The 18926-nt window shown below is 36.4% G+C and overlaps 1 protein-coding gene across 2 annotated transcripts in view; it reads left to right on the top strand.

Annotated features, from left to right (window-relative positions):
* Positions 1 to 18926, top strand: part of RELN (reelin) — a 522571-nt gene that overhangs the window by 294859 nt on the left and 208786 nt on the right. For both annotated transcript variants that reach the window (XM_003318728.5, XM_054656222.2), the window contains exon 11: positions 7940 to 8085. In XM_003318728.5, coding sequence (XP_003318776.2) covers positions 7940 to 8085 — 146 coding nt within the window. The remainder of the gene's footprint in view (positions 1 to 7939; positions 8086 to 18926) is intronic.

The raw sequence follows: 18926 nt of genomic DNA, 5'->3' as shown, positions 1-18926 counted from the left end.
CAGGAATGATACTTGCAGTGGCATGAACACTGCATAGTGATTAATAATAATAACAATAAATAGTAGTAACCATAGTTATGATAAATAATAGTAATAATAATGATAGTAGAAGTATTGATAGCATTTCATGAATACTTTGTAGATGCCAGCACCATGAGGAAGATCTTGCCATCCAGTTTTATATCTAGAGTAGATGAACATTTTGTGTCTGTAAAAAGCCTGGATGCTCAATGCTCAATTTTCCTCAGTCACTCTTGAAACATCTAGGCAAGTCCATCGAAGTCATCTCTTCCCAACTCCTCAAATACACATCCTGCAATCTGAGAATATTCTTAATTTTAAGTTGAAAGAAAAACATTATATGTAAGTTTTCAGAGCGTCAGCCTGGAGTTGCTGCAGCTGCCTGCTTTCCACAAGTTATCAAGAGCTGCAAAGGTCAGTGAAGCACGTCGCAGAGAACCCAGGGACAATTGATTTGGAAAGAGCTGTGAGCAGGGCTTTTTGTTTTTATTTTTTTGTTTTCCTCATCCTTTAATAGTACCCCATGAAGCAGTGTTTCTGAATGGATCAATATGCCATGGAAGTGAATATTGGTCTGGCAGCTACTTCATTTTGTTTGTTTACGCTCGTCTTTGGTGGCAGCCAAAATTTTTATTTTGAAAGCGTGAATCATCCTTGAACACTTGGTGTGTGTGTGTTTGTGTGGGTGTGTGTCTGTGTTTTCAAAAGAGAAAAAAAGAGTGCTTTGCTCACTCACAGTTAATAATTATATCTGCTCAGCTATCCTGGTTACCCTCAGCTTGCAAAGGCATAAATCACTGGCTTCTGTCAACTCTGGAATTGACCTACAGATTAAACGCAGATCACTATGAGATAGATACTTTCCACATATTTTTTTTATTTTTAAGAAATCTTCCCACTCTGATTGCTGTGCCTGCACCTGCTAATCTTTTTCTATTTATTACCCTAGTTCATTGTGTGGATAGCAAAGAATTCCAGATTACCTTTTCTACACATTTATGTCAACTTGTTTTAAGAAGTAAATCAGCACTAAATGTCTGATTACTCTGTTCCTCCTTTAGAATAGGCTGTGATTTGATCACATCTATTTAAAAGACATTTTATTTTTTAAAAAAAGTAATTTGTTAAATTTTGCAAACTAATATCAAGGATTTAGAGTAGCTAAGTTACTGAATTTAGAAGGGTCATATCTTAATGTTTCCTCTACTACTACTTTGAATTTGACTGCCTCCCCTTTACTACCTTTACTATTGATAAATATCCAATAATAAAGACAATTTTTCTAGTTTAACAAACATCAAAAGGCCCTAATGAAGACAACAGACGTTAGGTAAATCAGCAACCCATTAAGGGGAAGCATTAAATCTGAACACAAGAGTCTATTAATTTTCTGTTGCTCTTGTACCTTATGCATTTGCCAAATTCATTGTCCCAGTGGACACTAGGCAAGTCTCCAGTCCTGAATAAGAACTGAATCTTTTATTCTGGGCTTCTGCTGTCACCCATCTAGTACTGTTGTCACAATTGCTGAACCATCAATGGAGAAAAAATATATCAAATTATGAAAAAAAATGTAATTTGTCTGAAAAATTTAGCCTTAACACAAGTTAAAGCTAATGAAAAAAATCTAAGACAAATGGTGAAAGGAAAGATCACACTCAAGGTAGAATTCACCTTTAAACCTACTTTTTGGGAATATAACCCCCTGACACAGCAATACTATCATACCTAATTCATCTTCCATGCGATGTTCGATTGGGCACCTCAGAAAAAAGGTTTCAGCAGTTCACTTGATGGTTTTATATTCTGACAATATACAGGACAAATAAGAGAAAATCAGATTTACTTTTCAGAAATGTGCTTTGCATTATCACTCTACTGGAAACTATCTAGTGTGTAACTTGAGGGATTTGAGTGGTGGCTTTCTAATGAGGATAAACCTGAGCTCAGTTAGACTTGTGGCTAGCCCATGTTCCCATGTCTTTTTTCATTAAGAATCAGAATGTTAACTATGATTTCCTGGCCAGATTCCAGCATGGTTAATTGCATGCTGTCTACCTAAATTCCCTTTGCTTGGGATGTTCTTCACTTTGGATCGTATTGCTCTTATTGTCATGTTTCCCCCAAGAGGTGGGTACAAGATATTGTAGAATGAGCCAGAATATAATTCGTTAAGCTAATAAGAGTACTTTGGGGCTGAAGGGTTAAATGTAAGTAGTGTGCTTTTCACAATTCCCCCCAATGAGGCCTATTTGTACAGTAATTAATGTGGAATAACATTAGTGAAACATGGAAATGAGCCAGATCGCCATGACAAGAGTGGCAATAGCACAGAAACAACTAATTTTGATAATTTATACAGAAAATAATCATTTAAACAAATATGCAGAAGCTCCCTGCCTAATGCATCTTTTGCCTTATTTATTTATTTATTTGGTCTGAGGCTGACACATTCAATCACTAATTGAGTTAACACAATATTCAGTAGGTGAAATTTATTCCAAATGAACATTAAAAACATAGTTACAGTTTCTATCATCTTTGTACCTAGCATGGCACCTAGCACAATAGCTTGCATAGTGACATTCATTCATTAAAGTAAGGTTTGTTAATGAATGAAGATGGGGAAAAAAAATCAGGAGGGAAATAGTGTTTATAAATTTCCTAAGACTCAGCAATCTTTAGGCATGTTCCCTGCAGTATTTTATCTAATGCTCACAATTATCCCCATTTCACAGATGAAAAAACAGAGGCTCGGAGATGCCAAATGGCTTCCCCAAGATCAAATAGCTCTAATTTCAAAGCCAGGTCTATTTTACTGTAAAACCCAACCACTCCATGTTATCTTGCAGTCTCCCACACTGTGCCTGGCATCTTTGCCCTTAATTTGAGGAGGCAAGTCTAAAAGCCTCCAACACTGTGAAAGTCAAGTTGATCCCCAAAGACAAGGTTAACAACTGCTCTTTGGAATTTTACATTGTTATTCTGCCTCTCATTACTCCAATTCAAATCTGTCACTATTGCCATTTTAGAGTTGTCATAATTATTGCCAAATATACGCTTGTCACAAAATATACCATAAATTGAATCTTTAAAAATCGTAGTACAAAGTAGTTCAAATGTATTTAATGAATCCAGAAATTAATGAGAAAAAAACACTCCTTAAGCTCCATAAAATTCACTCACCATGGTTGAATCTATTGTGTTGACTAGAGAAAATGCACTTCAGCCCTCCTGCACCTGGACTGTATTTATAGCCAAGTTTTCAGTTTTTTAACTGCCATTAAATTCTTAGAAATTGAATGTGTGGTAAATGATAGAAATTTATTTTGCCTCATGAGAGAAATCGTTCTTTTTCTATTTTAAGTTTTCTTTTAATATAGCATGAAAGTCTATACCTTTAAAGTCTGTTGAACTGGGATGTAGGAAATATGTATTTCTATATGATAATGGGTATAGCATAGTAAAAGACTTGAAAAACACAATAATATGTAGACTATAAATTAGTCAATTTCCAATGGCTGTAGCACACATCTCACTTTAATACAGAAATTCCTATACCAATATATTTTATTTCCAGCCAGACAGTGGCTAATTTATGACTCTGCCAACAATGCCATTTTAATTAATTTTATTCATCTTATTTCTCTTTCCTGTGTTCCTCATATCTCATCTGTTTGCATTGCCTAGATTTTAATTAAAAAACCTCTCCTCTCTAAGGAGCAATCTGAAGTGGCAAAAATAATCACTTAAAATATTACAGTCATTAAAAAATTGGCTGTGGTGGAAGCCATGCATTTTCAATTTTCCTACAAATGTTGTTTTAGCTTCCTTTTAAAGCGCACTTTGTATTTGAATTGTCTGCCACCAGCCAGCTTGGCTATCAAAAATGGTCTTCCAGCTGGGTGGGCTGAGTGACAACTCCTTAATGGAGGAAATGGATGGCTCTCTGCTCATGTGGAGGGGAAGGCATACCAGGCAGATTTCATTCCATCTGCCACCAGCTCTCTGCAAGCTGGCATTGCCCAAATGCCCAATACCCTCATTCCAACAAAAAGGATATCATCAAAGAATAAATGGTAAAGCTACAGATGCCTGAAAGAATCATCAGGGTCATTAGACCCCAGGGAGATCATATTAAGAGGTGCCTCGGTGTTCATCTTTGATGAAAACCTAATAAAACAATGGTAGAGGCAAATGTAAGCACTTTTACAAGTACAGAGGTGAAGTCATTAACATTTTCAGCAGAGTATAGGGAGCAACCTTAGAAAACTGCTATCCTGAGTTGTGGCCAAGGACTTGTTATATTGAGGAATTTGCACTGATGTTTCCTGTTGATGATTTTCTGAATGGCAAATTCTTGTCACCTAGTTACTCTGTGTTCTGCTTGTCAAGTAAAGGAAATCCATTTAGTGGCAAAGTAGGAAAATATTTTTGATTGACAAAGAGAAACACATAAGAGCCATACTTAAGGGACTTTAGAAATCGGTAATCTACTAGTACTTAGAAGCATAAAGTGTATGTCATTGTTCAAGGCTAAAATAATGAAACAAGTACAAACAAGTATAATTATATAATAATGTACATTAGGAGTGCTAGAAATACAAATAAAAATTTAGAACCAGCTGCAGAATTTATACCTTTATTTTACCCCAAATAAATGCTTAGTTGCTTGATATATATTCACCATATGTCAATCAAAAGCTGTGGCTCAGGAAATCACATGTGATTTAGAATCATCTGCTAAAGAAAACCTAGTAGATTTTCATGATGCTCAAAATAAAATAGTCCTGAATTCCAAAAATTTTTGTTTTTTCATATCAAGAGCTCATGCATCTTACAAAGTTACACATTTAATTGGTTTTGAAGTTGTTTAGATTTGAATTGTTATTGCATATAAATGATAGGAGTTTGAATAGGTGTTGAACAAAAATAGCTGGGTATTAAAATCGAGACCAATTTTTTAAAATTCTTTTCATACTTTCAATGAATGTTTCATTTGGATTTTTAACATAGTAGATCGGTGTTATACAATGCAAACTTACCTGTAAGAAAAGTGGCATCAGACATCTTGCATTAAGTTTTCCTGTTTTAGGAGAATATTTGATAATCTGCCAAAATTTGGAGGAGGGCTTTTAAAGTTCTAATTAATGATTCAGTCTGCCCTGAAGATGAATGAATGTTTGCAGTATTTTTACCTGTTGTATTGTGGGACATATTCCATGCATGTTACTAAAGGTTTTAAGTTGATCCAAAGAATTTTAATGACTATTCTGATGAAAAATAGTTTAAAATAGATTGAAATGCTCTTCTATTTTTCCATCACCTTTGCTAAGCATATGGAATATAATAGCATGGTTTTGGAAAAAAACATATATTTAGAAATAATGATTATTTTGTAGCACTTAGAAGTTTCAAAATGCATTTCCTCATATATTATTTGTGCCACTAACAACACCTCTAGCAAGTAGATATTATTGGTTCCATTCTACAACCTGAGAAACTGAGGCCTAGAGGGGTTAAATGGCTTCTGCAAAAACATGGAGCCATTAAATAGAGAAAATATTTCAACACGCTTTCTAATCCCAATCCTGAAACTCCTTGAGGGATTTCAGTCCTTATCATCTTGATTGTTTTTGGTTTCCAATTTTTGTTCTTTTCCAATCTTAATTTCTTCACTTCATGTAGGTGCTGAATTTAATTGAGTTAGATTCTAGGAGAAAGCTCAAGCAATGCCTAACCAAGGAAGCCGTGGATTCCCATTCAGAGCCAGAAATGCAGATAGAAAGCAAGCAACAACTGGGGACACTATCTCAATCTGAATGCATTCAGGCATAAATTTGTAGTTTGGAGAGCATCTAGGAAGCAGGCTAATTCCAAGACACCAAGCCCGCTGTGCCCAATCCTAAAACAGAATTAACATGAAATTCTAACTTGTAATTGATTTAGGCATTCTCAGAATGAGAACCCTAATATGGCCCCCTATGCTGGCTAAGGCTCCAAAATACAGGGCCTATGATTATCAACTCCTTAGAAAGAAATGGAGACTCAGTACACCCATTGCTCTCAAATAGCTCAGGAATTCACTGGTTTCACAAAGACCATCCCCAGTTTTACAGGCCCAGTATACTATGGGCTCATATATCCTTAAAAGAGCGTTTTATCACTGCAAACCTTGAGAACACTGGGTTCTATTCAGAATGGCAGAGGTAGAAATCATATCTTGATCTCCTTAGCATGGTGAGGAGCAGAGCAAACCATCTGTAGCTGTGTGGGTTCTGTGCATCTCCAGACCCTGCTCCCTAGAGAGTGACAGTCCCATCTTGCTAAGAGATAGAGAACATCCAGCCACCTCCCACTGAAGGATGGCTGCTTCCTTTGGGTGTGTTGCAGCCTTTCTTTGGTAATATGTCAGTCTATTAAGATTCTAAAGAAGAGAATTTTCAAAGAGCAATACTTCCCTCCACACCCAAAAGTCACTTATTATGATTTTCAAATATTATGTACCATACATAATTTTATATGCTATACTTTTATAGGATTGGCAGCACAGTAGGTCTATTTACACCAACATCACCAAAAACACATGAGTAATGTATTATGCCATGACGTTATGATAACTATGACATCACTAGGTGATAGAAATTTTTCAGCTCCATTATAATATTATAGGACCACCATTGTATATGCGGTCTGTCATTTACTGAAACATTGTTATGTGGTACATGACTGTATGTGTCTTAGAAAATCATGTTATGTATCTTAGGCATACACAATAAATTTATCTTCTTTTAAAAATATAATTACCTTAAAGGGCATTTCCATGTCATTCCCTCATTCATTTGTTGAACTATTTAACAAATATTTTTTAATGCCTGCTATATGCCAGGCACTGTGCTAAGACCTGGAATATAACAAGGAACAAAATGGACATTGTCCTTGCCCTACGGAACTCACAGTCCCTGGGCTTGACTGATAGGTTTTGTCCAGTCGGTTTTTTTCATCTCTGTTTCATTTTAAGAGTATATAAAACTTAAAAGAATGTTTGATGTTTCATGTATAGCATTTCTCTTTTTATTTCTCCTTTTTATTGTTTTAGCTTCCCATGCCCAGCCCCAAGCATTTCTCTATATATGACTTATTACCAAAAAATGTTAGTGCAAACTTATAATAATTTTTTAAAGTAACTAACATTTACTATCTCCAAAGTTTGATCTTGCCTTTATTCTCTTCAAGCTGAAAAAAAATGTCTTTAGAAAAAGTATCACAAGAAATATATTTTCTTTATTTTTTATGTGTTCTTTTGGGGATTAACAAAGTTCATAGTTTCCCAGTTCCTCATTTGGGATAGTATGCACTTTTTAGGTCTGGTCAGAAACTTTTACTCAGAAACTGGTTGAGAATATGATTATATCTGGGTTTACTTTGACCTTTTCTGCATTGCATGTTTAGATTAGCTGGCTGTTCTACTCATATTCCATTTACAGATAAATTGTGAAAGACTTGAATGGCAAGTAAGAAATATATGGAATATTGAAAAGGTCAATGCTATTTAGCCGATAACTACAGAATTTAAAATACATGACAAGTCATTATCAAATTTAATTCCCACAACAAGGACAGTGGTAAAGATGGGAAATTATTCCAATTGAAATATTCTTGTTTCATATTGAAGACAGAGATGGCAAAGCTCAAACGCCCCCTTGACTCCTTTTTTGTGATAACTTAATAAGTTAGAAAGAAATTGTAATTGAATTAAACAAGGCAAAAAAGAGGTAACAAGCTCTTTTGATTTGAGAGTCCATCATAGAGGAGCTAATATAATAACTTTTCTAAAAACTGTAATTATACATGAGTAAGACAGATACAGCTACAACACCAATTCAACAGCCACCCCATGCTCTCTTTTCACCTACAGCATAGCTGTCAGTCAGATGGGAACTCCATTTATTTCCATGGAAATGAAGGCAGTGAGTTCAATTTTGCCACCACCCGGGATGTAGATCTTTCCACAGAAGATATTCAAGAGCAATGGTCAGAAGAATTTGAGAGCCAGCCTACAGGGTAAGTAATTGCTATCTCCCATGCTGTGTATGTAGCACTTACATTTATTCTACTGGACGTGTTTTAAATGCATATTGTTAAATAGCAAAAGCATACTTAGATCAATACTGATGATTCTTATCGTAGACAAGCCAAAAGGGGTGCACTTACCCTAAAGATTCTAAGCTTATAATTAACCATTTTTTGCATATTAAAAATTTGTGATTGCAAATGCTTTTAAGTTCACTTGACTCACTTATATCTCATTTTAGTTTATTCAGCTTTTACTGGGAGAAAGGTTTTTTTCCCAATGTTTATAGAATACAAAATCTTTCCACTACTATTATATTGAGATTTTCGTTTGTCTTCCTGGGGTCTGAGATTTATAGATGCTGCTACCTGATTTTCATTGGAATGTGGCTTTGATCTATAAAAATTGTTTAGGGGATAAAATTTATCTTCCAGAGATTTATAAAGGGGGAATTTGGGACTGAGGTTGAAATAGAGGAGACCTGAAGCTGTGAGCATTGTTTGATGGTAGTGTTTTCTTGCTGTTCTGAGCTGTGTGCCTTCTTCTGGGTCTTAAGTCCCTAAGATATATCCTACTAATTGGGCAGCACTTTCAGAAGTTCAAGTTGAAAAAAACCATTAATAAGATTGGAAACTCAAAACCCATAACGTGATATGAATTGGAGGTAAATTTATGTTTTGTAACACTATGATAAGGATGAATGATATTAAATATAATTTCATAACGAATATGAAATAGCAATAATTTAACTATTGACTGAGAAACTTTTCCATAATACAACATTTGAGGTATAGTCGTGTCACTCTGATCTCAACAAATTAAATCAAAACTGATTCAACTTCGAAGTCCCTGAGTGGCAAGATGGCTAGTATTGCTCTTTTGCGCTCCCTGTCCTGTGCCTTGCCCAAGAACTCCATTCAGACCCAATAAGACTCTTCCATTCTCTCTCCCAGAAGGGCCCCTCTTTTTTAGCTTGTTGTATCCTCAAAGCTTGTCTATGAAAGACACAAAAATTCTTACCCTCAGCCTGAGCCACACTGCCACTGTGACTCTTTGCTGCCACAATGGGGTCTTTCACTGTCAAACGCTGAATTTCTACTGCAGTTGACCCAGCCCTGCTCCTCCCTGCCTCAGGGAAGTGGCTCAGGTCCAGCCTGTGGCACAGCAGGCTAAGCCTCTGCAGAAGGCTGAGACTCTGAATGACTCCACCCACTCAGGGCCTATTGACCTCTGCAGGCGCAGCACCAAGGCTCAGTCCTTTAGCCCACACGGCGTTTTCTGACATTCCTGACACCCTGAAGTTTCATGTGCAGTACAGCTCCAATGTCTCCTTGAGACACCAGAAACCACTGTTTCTCATTTTAGCCTCTAGGACCTCCCCAGGGTCAGGCTGGGGAGACCCTAGAGGGAAAAAAAAGAAACAGTGGTTTCTGGTCCCTTCTAGCTCTTGTAAGAACAGTGCACTCCTCTCCCAGATCAAAGAGCTTTGGTGGAGTCCAGAGCTTTGACAATGCACAGAAGTCTTTCTACCTATCTTCTGGAGATAAAGGATCACCAGCATACCAGTTCGTTCTGACTGCTGATAAAAATAAAAAAAAAAAAAGACCAATTCGACTCCCTTTCCTGATTATGGAGCTTGATCACAGATGAGGGGATCCAAATGTTGAGGCACAAGAGACTCATTTACTCCCACGCTTTCATCTCTCCACGCTAATTCCATCCATATATCAGGGATAAATCACCCTCTTCAGGGAGTCCCAGAGCCCCTGGGGACTCAGATGATTCCCCAGTGTTACCAGCCCCCATCCCATTAAAGCAGAGCTAAAGAGATGCATTTCCTCTCCAGGAGTACCATTCTGATACACACATAAATACCAATATGTCTCTCTCTCCCTCCTCCCTCTCCTTCTCACCCTCCACTTCTCTCTCCTTCTCTGTGTGTGCCTGTATCTTCCAAGAAAAATCAATGTTTTAAATGTAACTTGCTCTTATTGTTTGGGGGGGAAATAAAATTTATTTTTACCTATGGCCTTCATACCAGCTGTTCTCTCTCCCAAAATGCCCCCCATCTTCTTAGTTTATTCTATTAGCAAAGCCTGTCTATAAAAGGACACAAGAAATGCCTTAGTAAAAGAATGAATAGTCCATTCAGCTCTCTATGAGTAACACTTGTGGAGACTTGGTACAAAAACATGGAAAACCCCTTCATGAAGTAAGCTTAGAAAGGAATTGACTTGATATTAGAAGAAACCAAGCATAGTTTAGAAGATTAATGTACTAGTCCAGAAACATAGCTGGCAAAAATTATATATTCCAATTAACAGATCAGACATTCTGCTTTCATAGAGCACAAATAATATAAGAGAATTTTTGGCTACAACTAAATCGATCATTCCCCCCAAACAAAAAAAAAAGAACTAAAACTATGCCTGAAAAAAAGAGCTCTGAAGTCAATATGGACACAGAGGAACATCAGAGGAAATTCCATTAACCAAATGACTCAGGTGCTCTTTGGACATTTCTTTAATTATGCTCTTTGGACATTTCTCAGGACTGAAGATTGACCAGGGTTTTGGTCACAGTTAAGAAGCTGGTGCTTCCAGGCTGTGGCATTGTCAGCAGATTTCTGTTCCAATAAGATATAATAATGTGCTTGAGAAAAGCACCGTACCACTCTCATTGCTCTGCAATTAATTTATCTGAATTCTAAAAGTGGTGTAATTCTTCTAGCAATCACACTTTGGGCTTATTTGTGGCTTTTGGCCAGGACGTCAGGCTACACCCCAGAATTACTTCATTCATGTTGTCATCTGGTGGCCTAGCTATGAAGTTGGCATTATGTTATACAGTATAAAAGGATAATGAGAAGACCTAGTATTTTCTGTTTTGGGTGATGATAAAAATGGTAGTTTAATCCACAGTGTTTTGTGTGCTTGTATGTGTTGGGGGTTGGGGGGCCCGCCCTCCCACCTGGTCCCAAATGTTGCTTTGTTGGTCCAGGAAATAATGCTGATATAATAATTTTTAGTCACAGATTGAATTTTTTTTAAAAGTCACAAAATCTAATTAATGTGAAGCATGTTTATCTAGGGTCAGAGCTGACAAAGAAAAACAGATTAAAAATTTGGTAGTAAAATTCTTGATGCGTTCTGTTTTCTCTGCTCAGTTAATCGAATATTTGTCTCCTTCTTTCATCCACCACCACCTACACAAACAATCTATCATGGTAAGCTCATCTGCTAAAACAGACAGAAAACATAGATGGCAAATCCTCACTCACTCAAGGGTGGCCAGTTGAATTGATTGAATTCTACTGCTTTGAGTTCACTTTTTTAAGAAATAAAAAATTATTAATGTGGATATAATGCTTTCATCTCTTTAGCAATGTTTTTCTTATGTAAGAATCATGACAGAGAAAAAAGAGTATGCAGTCCTCTCTAATAACGTTTCCAAAAGACTTAATATGAATGGCAAGGAAGAAAAGAGAGCCAGTAAGCCATTATGGCTTTTCTGGGAAACCACTTTCCCAATTATCCATATTTTCCCACCATTTGAATTAAAGTATTTTATCTCAGATCACAAGGATGCAAGAGCTGTGTGCCTTTCACATCACTTAGCTGTCCGAAATCCAATGTTGATAGGTTTATTTTTTTAAGTGGGATTTTAAAGTTGTTTTTTTCTTTTTTCTAAAGAAGACACATCTGTTACTTCAGCAAGGGAGAAACTTTAATAGATACACTGATAATTTATGTGAGTCTTTCTGAACTTTGGCTTAACCTTATAAACACATCATTTAATTAGCAGCTACCACATCTCACTTAGCTGAGGCTGTCTTTAGGTGGAAGGCAGCTTTGTAGAACATTGCTATAATATGGAATTTGTGTATTTGCCTTTCATCCCAAATGTAAACATTATATGCTTTTACTATTCAAACACCTTTTCTTAAAAAATCTGTTTTACTGCCATTGCCACAATATTCGTGCTAAAGAGAAACTCCACAAATGTAATGAATATTAAAAGCTGGAATCAAGACAGTATGCTGTAGTCTTCCCCACCTGCCCGAAATCCTTGGAAATGACAGAAAATGAACAAATGAGTCTATAATGACACTAAAAAACAAGAAAGTGACCTGTAGTTGGACCAGAGAGAGGAGGGATCTGATGGAAGGAAGTAGACAATAGCATAGAACACATGTTGAATGAAGACACTACAAAAGGCGTCTCATTATTGCTCCAGGTCATGGATGCTGCACACAGGAATCAGGGTGGGGCTATAAGGACTGCTAAGTAGGTGAACCCCTCACTACACCTAGTTCTTTTTTTTTTTTTTTTTTTTTTTTTTTGAGACAGATTCTCACTCTGTCGCCCAGGCTGGAGTGCAGTGGTGCTATATCAGCTTACTGCAACCTCCGCCTCCTGGGTTTCAGTGATTCTCGTCTCTCAGCCTCCCCAGTACCGCCACGCCCAGCTAATTTTTGTACTTTTGGTAGAGACGGGATTTCACTATGTTAGCCAGGCTCGTCTCGAACTCCTGACCTCAAGTGATCTGCCCGCCTTGGCCTCCTGAAGTGCTGGGATTACAGGCATGAGCCACCGTGCCCGGCCCTCACTAAGAACAACTGTTGTTGTTGTTTTTATTATTATTATTATTATTATTATACTTTAAGTTCTGGGTTACATGTGCAGAACGTGCAGGTTTGTTACATAGGTACACACGTGCCATGGTGGTTTGCTGCACCCATCAACCCATCACCTACATTAGGTATTTCTCCTAATGTTATCCCTCCCCTAGTCCCCCACCCCCCCACAGACCCTAGTGTGTGATGTTCCCCTCCCTGTGTCCATGTGTTCTTATTGTTCAACTCCCACTTATAAGTGAGAATATGCAGTGTTTGGTTTTCTGATCTTGTGATAGTTTGCTGAGAATGATGGTTTCCAGCTTCATCCGTGTCCCTGCAAAGGACAGCAACTCATCCTTTTTTATGGCTGCATAGTATTCCATGGTGTATATGTGGCACTTTTTTTTTATTACTTTAACTTCTAGGGTACATGTGCACAACATGCAGGTTTGTTACATATGTATACATGTACCATGTTGGTGTGCTGCACCCATTAACACGTCATTTATATTAGATATATCTCCTAATGCTATCCCTCCCCCCTGCCCCCACCCCATGACAGGCCCCGCTGTGTGATGTTCACCACCCTGTGTCCAAGTGTTCTCATTGTTCAATTCCCACCTATGAATGAGAACAGGCAGTATTTGGTTTTCTGTCCTTGCGATAGTTTGCTGAGAATGATGGTTTCCAGTTTCATCCGTGTCCCTACAAAGGACATGAACTCATCATTTTTTATGGCTGCATAGTATTCCATGGTGTATATGTGACACATTTTCTTAATCCAGTCTATCATTGTTGGACATTTGGGTTGGTTCCAAGTCTTTGCTATTGTGAATAGTGCCTCAATAAACATACGTGTGCATGTGTCTGTATAGTAGCATGATTTATAATCCTTTGGGTATATACCCAGTAATGGGATTGCTGGGTCAAATGATATTTCTAGTTCTAGATCCTTGAGGAATTGCCACATTGTCTTCCACAATGGTTGAACTACTTTACACTCCCACCAACAGTGTAAAAGTGTTCCTATTTCTCCACATCCTCTCCAGCACCTGTTGTTTCCTGACTTTTTAATGATCGCCATTCTAACTGGTGTGAGATGGTATCTCATTGTGGTTTTGATTTGCATTTCTCTGATGACCAGTGATGATGAGCATTTTTTCATGTGTCTGTTGGCTGCATAAATATCTTCTTTTGAGAAGTGTCTGTTCATATCCTTTGCCCACTTTTTGATGGGGGTTTTTGATTTTTTTTCTTGTAAATTTGTTTGAGTTCTTTGTAGATTCTGGATATTAGCCATTTGTCAGATGAGTAGATTGTAAAAATTTTCTCCCATTCTGTAGGTTGCCTGTTCACTCTGATGGTAGTTTCTTTTGTTGTGCAGAAACTCTTTAGTTTAATTAGATCCCATTTGTCAATTTTGGCTTTTGTTGCCTTTGCTTTTGGTGTTTTAGACATGAAGGCTTTGCCCATGCCTGTGTCCTGAATGGTATTGCTTAGGTTTTCTTCTAGGGTGTGTATGGTTTTAGGTCTAACATTTAAGTCTTTAATCCATCTTGAATTAATTTTTGTATAAGGTGTAAGGAAGGGATCCAGTTTCAGCTTTCTACATATGGCTAGCCAGTTTTCCCAGCACCGTTTATTAAATAGGGAATCCTTTCCCCATTTCTTGTTTTTCTCAGGTTTGTCAAGGATCAGATGGTTGTAGATGTGTGGTATTATTTCTAAGCGCTCTGTTCTGTTCCATTGGTCTATATCTCAGTTTTGGTACCGGTACCATTCTGTTTTGGTTACTGTAGCCTTGTAGTATAGTTTGAAGTCAGGTAGTGTGACGCCTCCAGCTTTGTTCTTTTGGCTTAGGATTGTCTTGGCAATGTGGGCTCTTTTTTGGTTCCATATGAACTTTAAAGTAGGTTTTTCCAATTCTGTGAAGAAAGTCATTGGTAGCTTGATGGGGGTGGCATTGAATCTATAAATTACCTTGGGCAGTGTGACCATTTTCACGATATTGATTCTTCCTATCCATGAGCATGGAATGTTCTTCCATTTGTTTGTGTCCTCTTTTATTTTGTTGAGCAGTGGTTTGTAGTTCTCCCTGAAGAGGTCCTTCACATCCCTTGTAAGTTGGATTCCTAGGTATTTTATTCTCTTTGAAGCAATTGTGAATGGGAATTCACTCATGATTTGGCTCTCTGCTTATCTATTATTGATATACAGGAATGCTTGTGATTTTTGCACATTGATTTTGTATGCTGAGTCTTTGCTGAAGTTGCTTATCAGCATAAGGAGATTTTGGGCTGAGACAATGGGGTTTTCTAAATATACAATCATGTCATCTGCAAATAGGGACAATTTGACTTCTTCTTTTCCTAATTGAATACACTTTATTTCTTTCTCCTGCCTAATTGCCCTGGCCAGAACTTCCAACACTATGTTGAATAGGAGTGGTGAGAGAGGTCATCTCTGTCTTGTGCTAGTTTTCAAAGGGAATCCTTCCAGTTTTTGCCCATTCAGTATGATATTGTCTGTGGGTTTGTCATAAATAGATCTTATTATTTTGAGATACGTCCCATCAATACCTTGTTTATTGAGAGTTTTTAGTATGAAGGGCTGTTGAATTTTGTCAAAGGCTTTTTCTGTGTCTATTGAGATAATCATGTGGTTTTTATCTTTTGTTCTGTTTATATGACGGATTACGTTTATTGATTTGCATGTGTTGAACCAGCCTTGCATCCCAGGGATGAAGCCAACTTGATCATGGTGGATAAGCTTTTTGATGTGCTGCTAGATTCGGTTTGCAAAGCAGCAGTACACCCACTTCTAAGCAGAGACTTCTGCTTAGCAATGAATGCGGACATGTGGAATGGAGAAGCAGGGCACTGTGCCCTCATGGGAATCCTCACCCAAGGGCACATCTGCTCCCAGTCAGTGGGCATTTTTCCACTGAAACTAAGCAGATATGAATTTAAGCAAATAATCTATATCACGAAATCTAAGGAAAACCACCTCCATGTAAAAAAAAAAAGAAAACGAAAAAAGAAAGCATTAAACTAAAGGACTAGGAACCAAATAAGTAAAAGGAAGCAACAGATTAAACCAACGGAGATTGTATAACAAGTATAATTACTATCCTCAACAGGATAAGGGCATACACTGCATTTGTGAAATTAGAACAAATTTTATGAGGAAGAAACAAAGATGTGAGAAATGGAAATATATGATTGTTGAAACAAGTTTAATGGATTTTTTTTCCTGAATATCAGTATAGGCAGAGCTAAATAACAAATTAGTGAGCTGGAAATTTGAGTATTGAAATGTTACTTCATTACAGAAAAAGAGATGTTAAGTATGGAGAGAAAGTTGCACTTCCAACATTAGAAATAGGAATTAAAGAAGAAGCCAGAAGGAATACATGGAATGCAATATTCAAATAAATAATTGAGGAAAGTTCCCAAGATTAAAAAAAGGAGAAGAAGAAGGAGGAGGAAGAAGAGAAGGAGGGGCAGGGAAGAGGAGGAGGAGAAAGGTATAGTGGCTGTGAGTGAAAGTGTTTAGCAAGATGAATGGAAAAGTAGCCAGTCCTAGATAATCAGGGAGAAATTTTAGAACACCAATAAAAGAAAATTCTAAACCCTCTAGGTAAGATTTATTGTACTTTCCTTGGTAGCATTAAGCATTTTTTTAAAGGAAGCAGTTATCTTGAAGTTCTGAAAATTATTTGAGTTGTAAAATTCCTTCTCCAGCCAAATATCAAGTATTAGGAAAAAACAAAAACTGTTATAGACACACAGGATTCAGAAAGTTTACCACCCTCTCTGAAAGATTTACTGCAAGATACGTTCCTGGAAACTAATCCAAGAGGAAGATGAGATATTCAAGAAAGAGTAGTAAACAAGTAAAAAAGTAAAACTTTTAGTTCAGTCTAAATAAGTATGGATTATTTGAAAACTTTAATAAAAACTTGGAATTAAAACCCAGAAGATTGCAACATGAAAAGTATAGAAGGTGGCTGACAGGAAAGGGAGCAGAAAAAGGAAATAAAATACTGCCCAAGTTCTTAACCTGTTTAGAATGAAACTGTAGATCTTGGTTAACTCTTAATGTTAATAGAAAACTTTAAATAAAATATAAATATGTGTGTTAAAAAATAGATAAGCCAGATAGAGGTTATATAACTTCTAAAGCATTAGGTTAAAATTGGAACAAAGAAGACGGTTCAGTAATGTCAGGAAAGTGGAAAAAATAAACAATAAAATACAGGGTAAATAGAAAATAGAAAACAATTTGTCAGGAGCCAATTCAAACATACCAGTAATGTGATAAATTAGAGTGAGTTATATTCACTTATTAAATGAGATTCTCACAGTAAGTTTTGAAAAATAAGCTGTATATTTGCCCTTATGAGAGACTTAAACTAATATAACCAAAGAAATAGAAAGTCAAAGAGGAACTAATATACCAGACAAATGTAACAGAAGCAGCAAGGAGGCATATTAAAATAAGATAGAATTCAGGTTTCAGCATTAAAAGGACCAAAAAGGGATATTTCATGCATCAGTACATGTAGAGCACTTTGCATAAAGCATGGCACATAATAAACAAGTTAAAAATTAGTTATTATTCAAAACATAATCACTATCAGTAATATGATATGGCCAAAGTGGTGCTCAAAAGAAAATTATGCTAATATTAATTAATTAGTGAGATATAAAAGGTTAAACACAAAGTTAAATAGCCAGTGAAACCTAAATCATTCTCTAAACAAGAAATATATTATTGGGAAAAAAACAATATTAATTAAAAGAATTGGATATGCTTAAAAACCACACAAGTGCTAAAATGGATCAGGGTAAACTTGTTGCAAGCTGTTAAAAGAGATGTACTACTTCCTCCTTTTTCTGATTTTCTTTTGACCTAGGTGCTAATATTGCTTTCTTTTTAAGCTAATTGTTTTTATAGTTTAAAAATAAAAACAGTAATTTTTCAAATGACAAGTATGTAAGTTCTCTATGCCAGAGTTGTTCTGGAGCTCCTTCATAGAAGTCCTGAGCCCTTCTTTAATTTACAGCACATTTCCACGCCATCTTTGCTCTTGGCACTGCCATACTTGAGTTGGTTAATAGGCCCCCAGCCCCATAGTAGCTGTCCATGTGAGCATCCAGAATGCAGCAACTGACTCCCTATCCTTGTTCCCAAGAGAGAGAACCAATGAATCTAACACATTACCGGGAAAAAACAAATTTGCATATAGAGCAACAAGAACAATCTCCATTGTAGCCCTTTTGATGTAAGTTGATACTTTTATTAAAAATAGGCTGAAATTTCTTTAGAGCTCTTCGGAACAGTTTAAGCATCTTCTTATTTTCCACAAATTATCCCTTCTTAAACTAAAATTTTAATTCATCCTATCCAGATGAATTGTTACCTCTGATTTAGAATATATTCACAAAATTAAGGCTATAGAGGGATTTTATGTAAGCTTGCAATTCAAGGTAAATGAATTGAAGGTAGTGTGGCAGTCTGAGTTAACATTATATTAAGTGGGTTTTGTTTTTACAGTCATGTTCACTTTTATTAAAGTAAAACTTAACCATTTAAATAACATAAATAATAAATTTATGGAGCCCAGATATATTGTAGCTAAAATCTTAAACAGTGCTAAAGACCTACAGGTAGATAAAGTACAGACAGTTTATCTTTTGCTAAGTATATCCTTGATTAAAGATTGCTTGAGCAATAACGCTTTGCATACTGTACTGCAACTTCATCTAAGGTTGTTTATTAATTATAGCATGAAAAAAGTAAAAACGCTCATTATAATTTAGAAGTTCATTTGAATTACCACTTTGACTTATTTTTAAATGAAAATATCACTACATTTTACAGGAGGAGAAAAGGAAACCAACATTTATTGAGATTCTGTAATGTCCCAGGCAATACATCATTTTCTCTAAATAATCTCTAGTCTAGGTTATATTACTGTCTTATTAATGAGAAAGCTGGGTGCTTTCTAACCGTTCTGAAGCCCAATATTCTTTATTAGTGTTGTTCCAACGAGAGTGTAAATAAACATGCATGTCATAAAAACCTAAAACAAAATTAAATTCAAGAGGAACCAATTGAAGAGAAGAATCTTTGAGATGTAATGCATTCAAGGAAGGCTTCATTTTGAGCTCATCCTTTTACCTTCACCTAAGCTGTTCTGCTAGAGGT

Source organism: Pan troglodytes, chromosome 6 (assembly GCF_028858775.2).
Source record: "Pan troglodytes isolate AG18354 chromosome 6, NHGRI_mPanTro3-v2.0_pri, whole genome shotgun sequence".
In the NCBI taxonomy this organism is placed as follows: domain Eukaryota; kingdom Metazoa; phylum Chordata; class Mammalia; order Primates; family Hominidae; genus Pan; species Pan troglodytes.
This window is presented reverse-complemented; position numbering and strand designations above follow the sequence as displayed.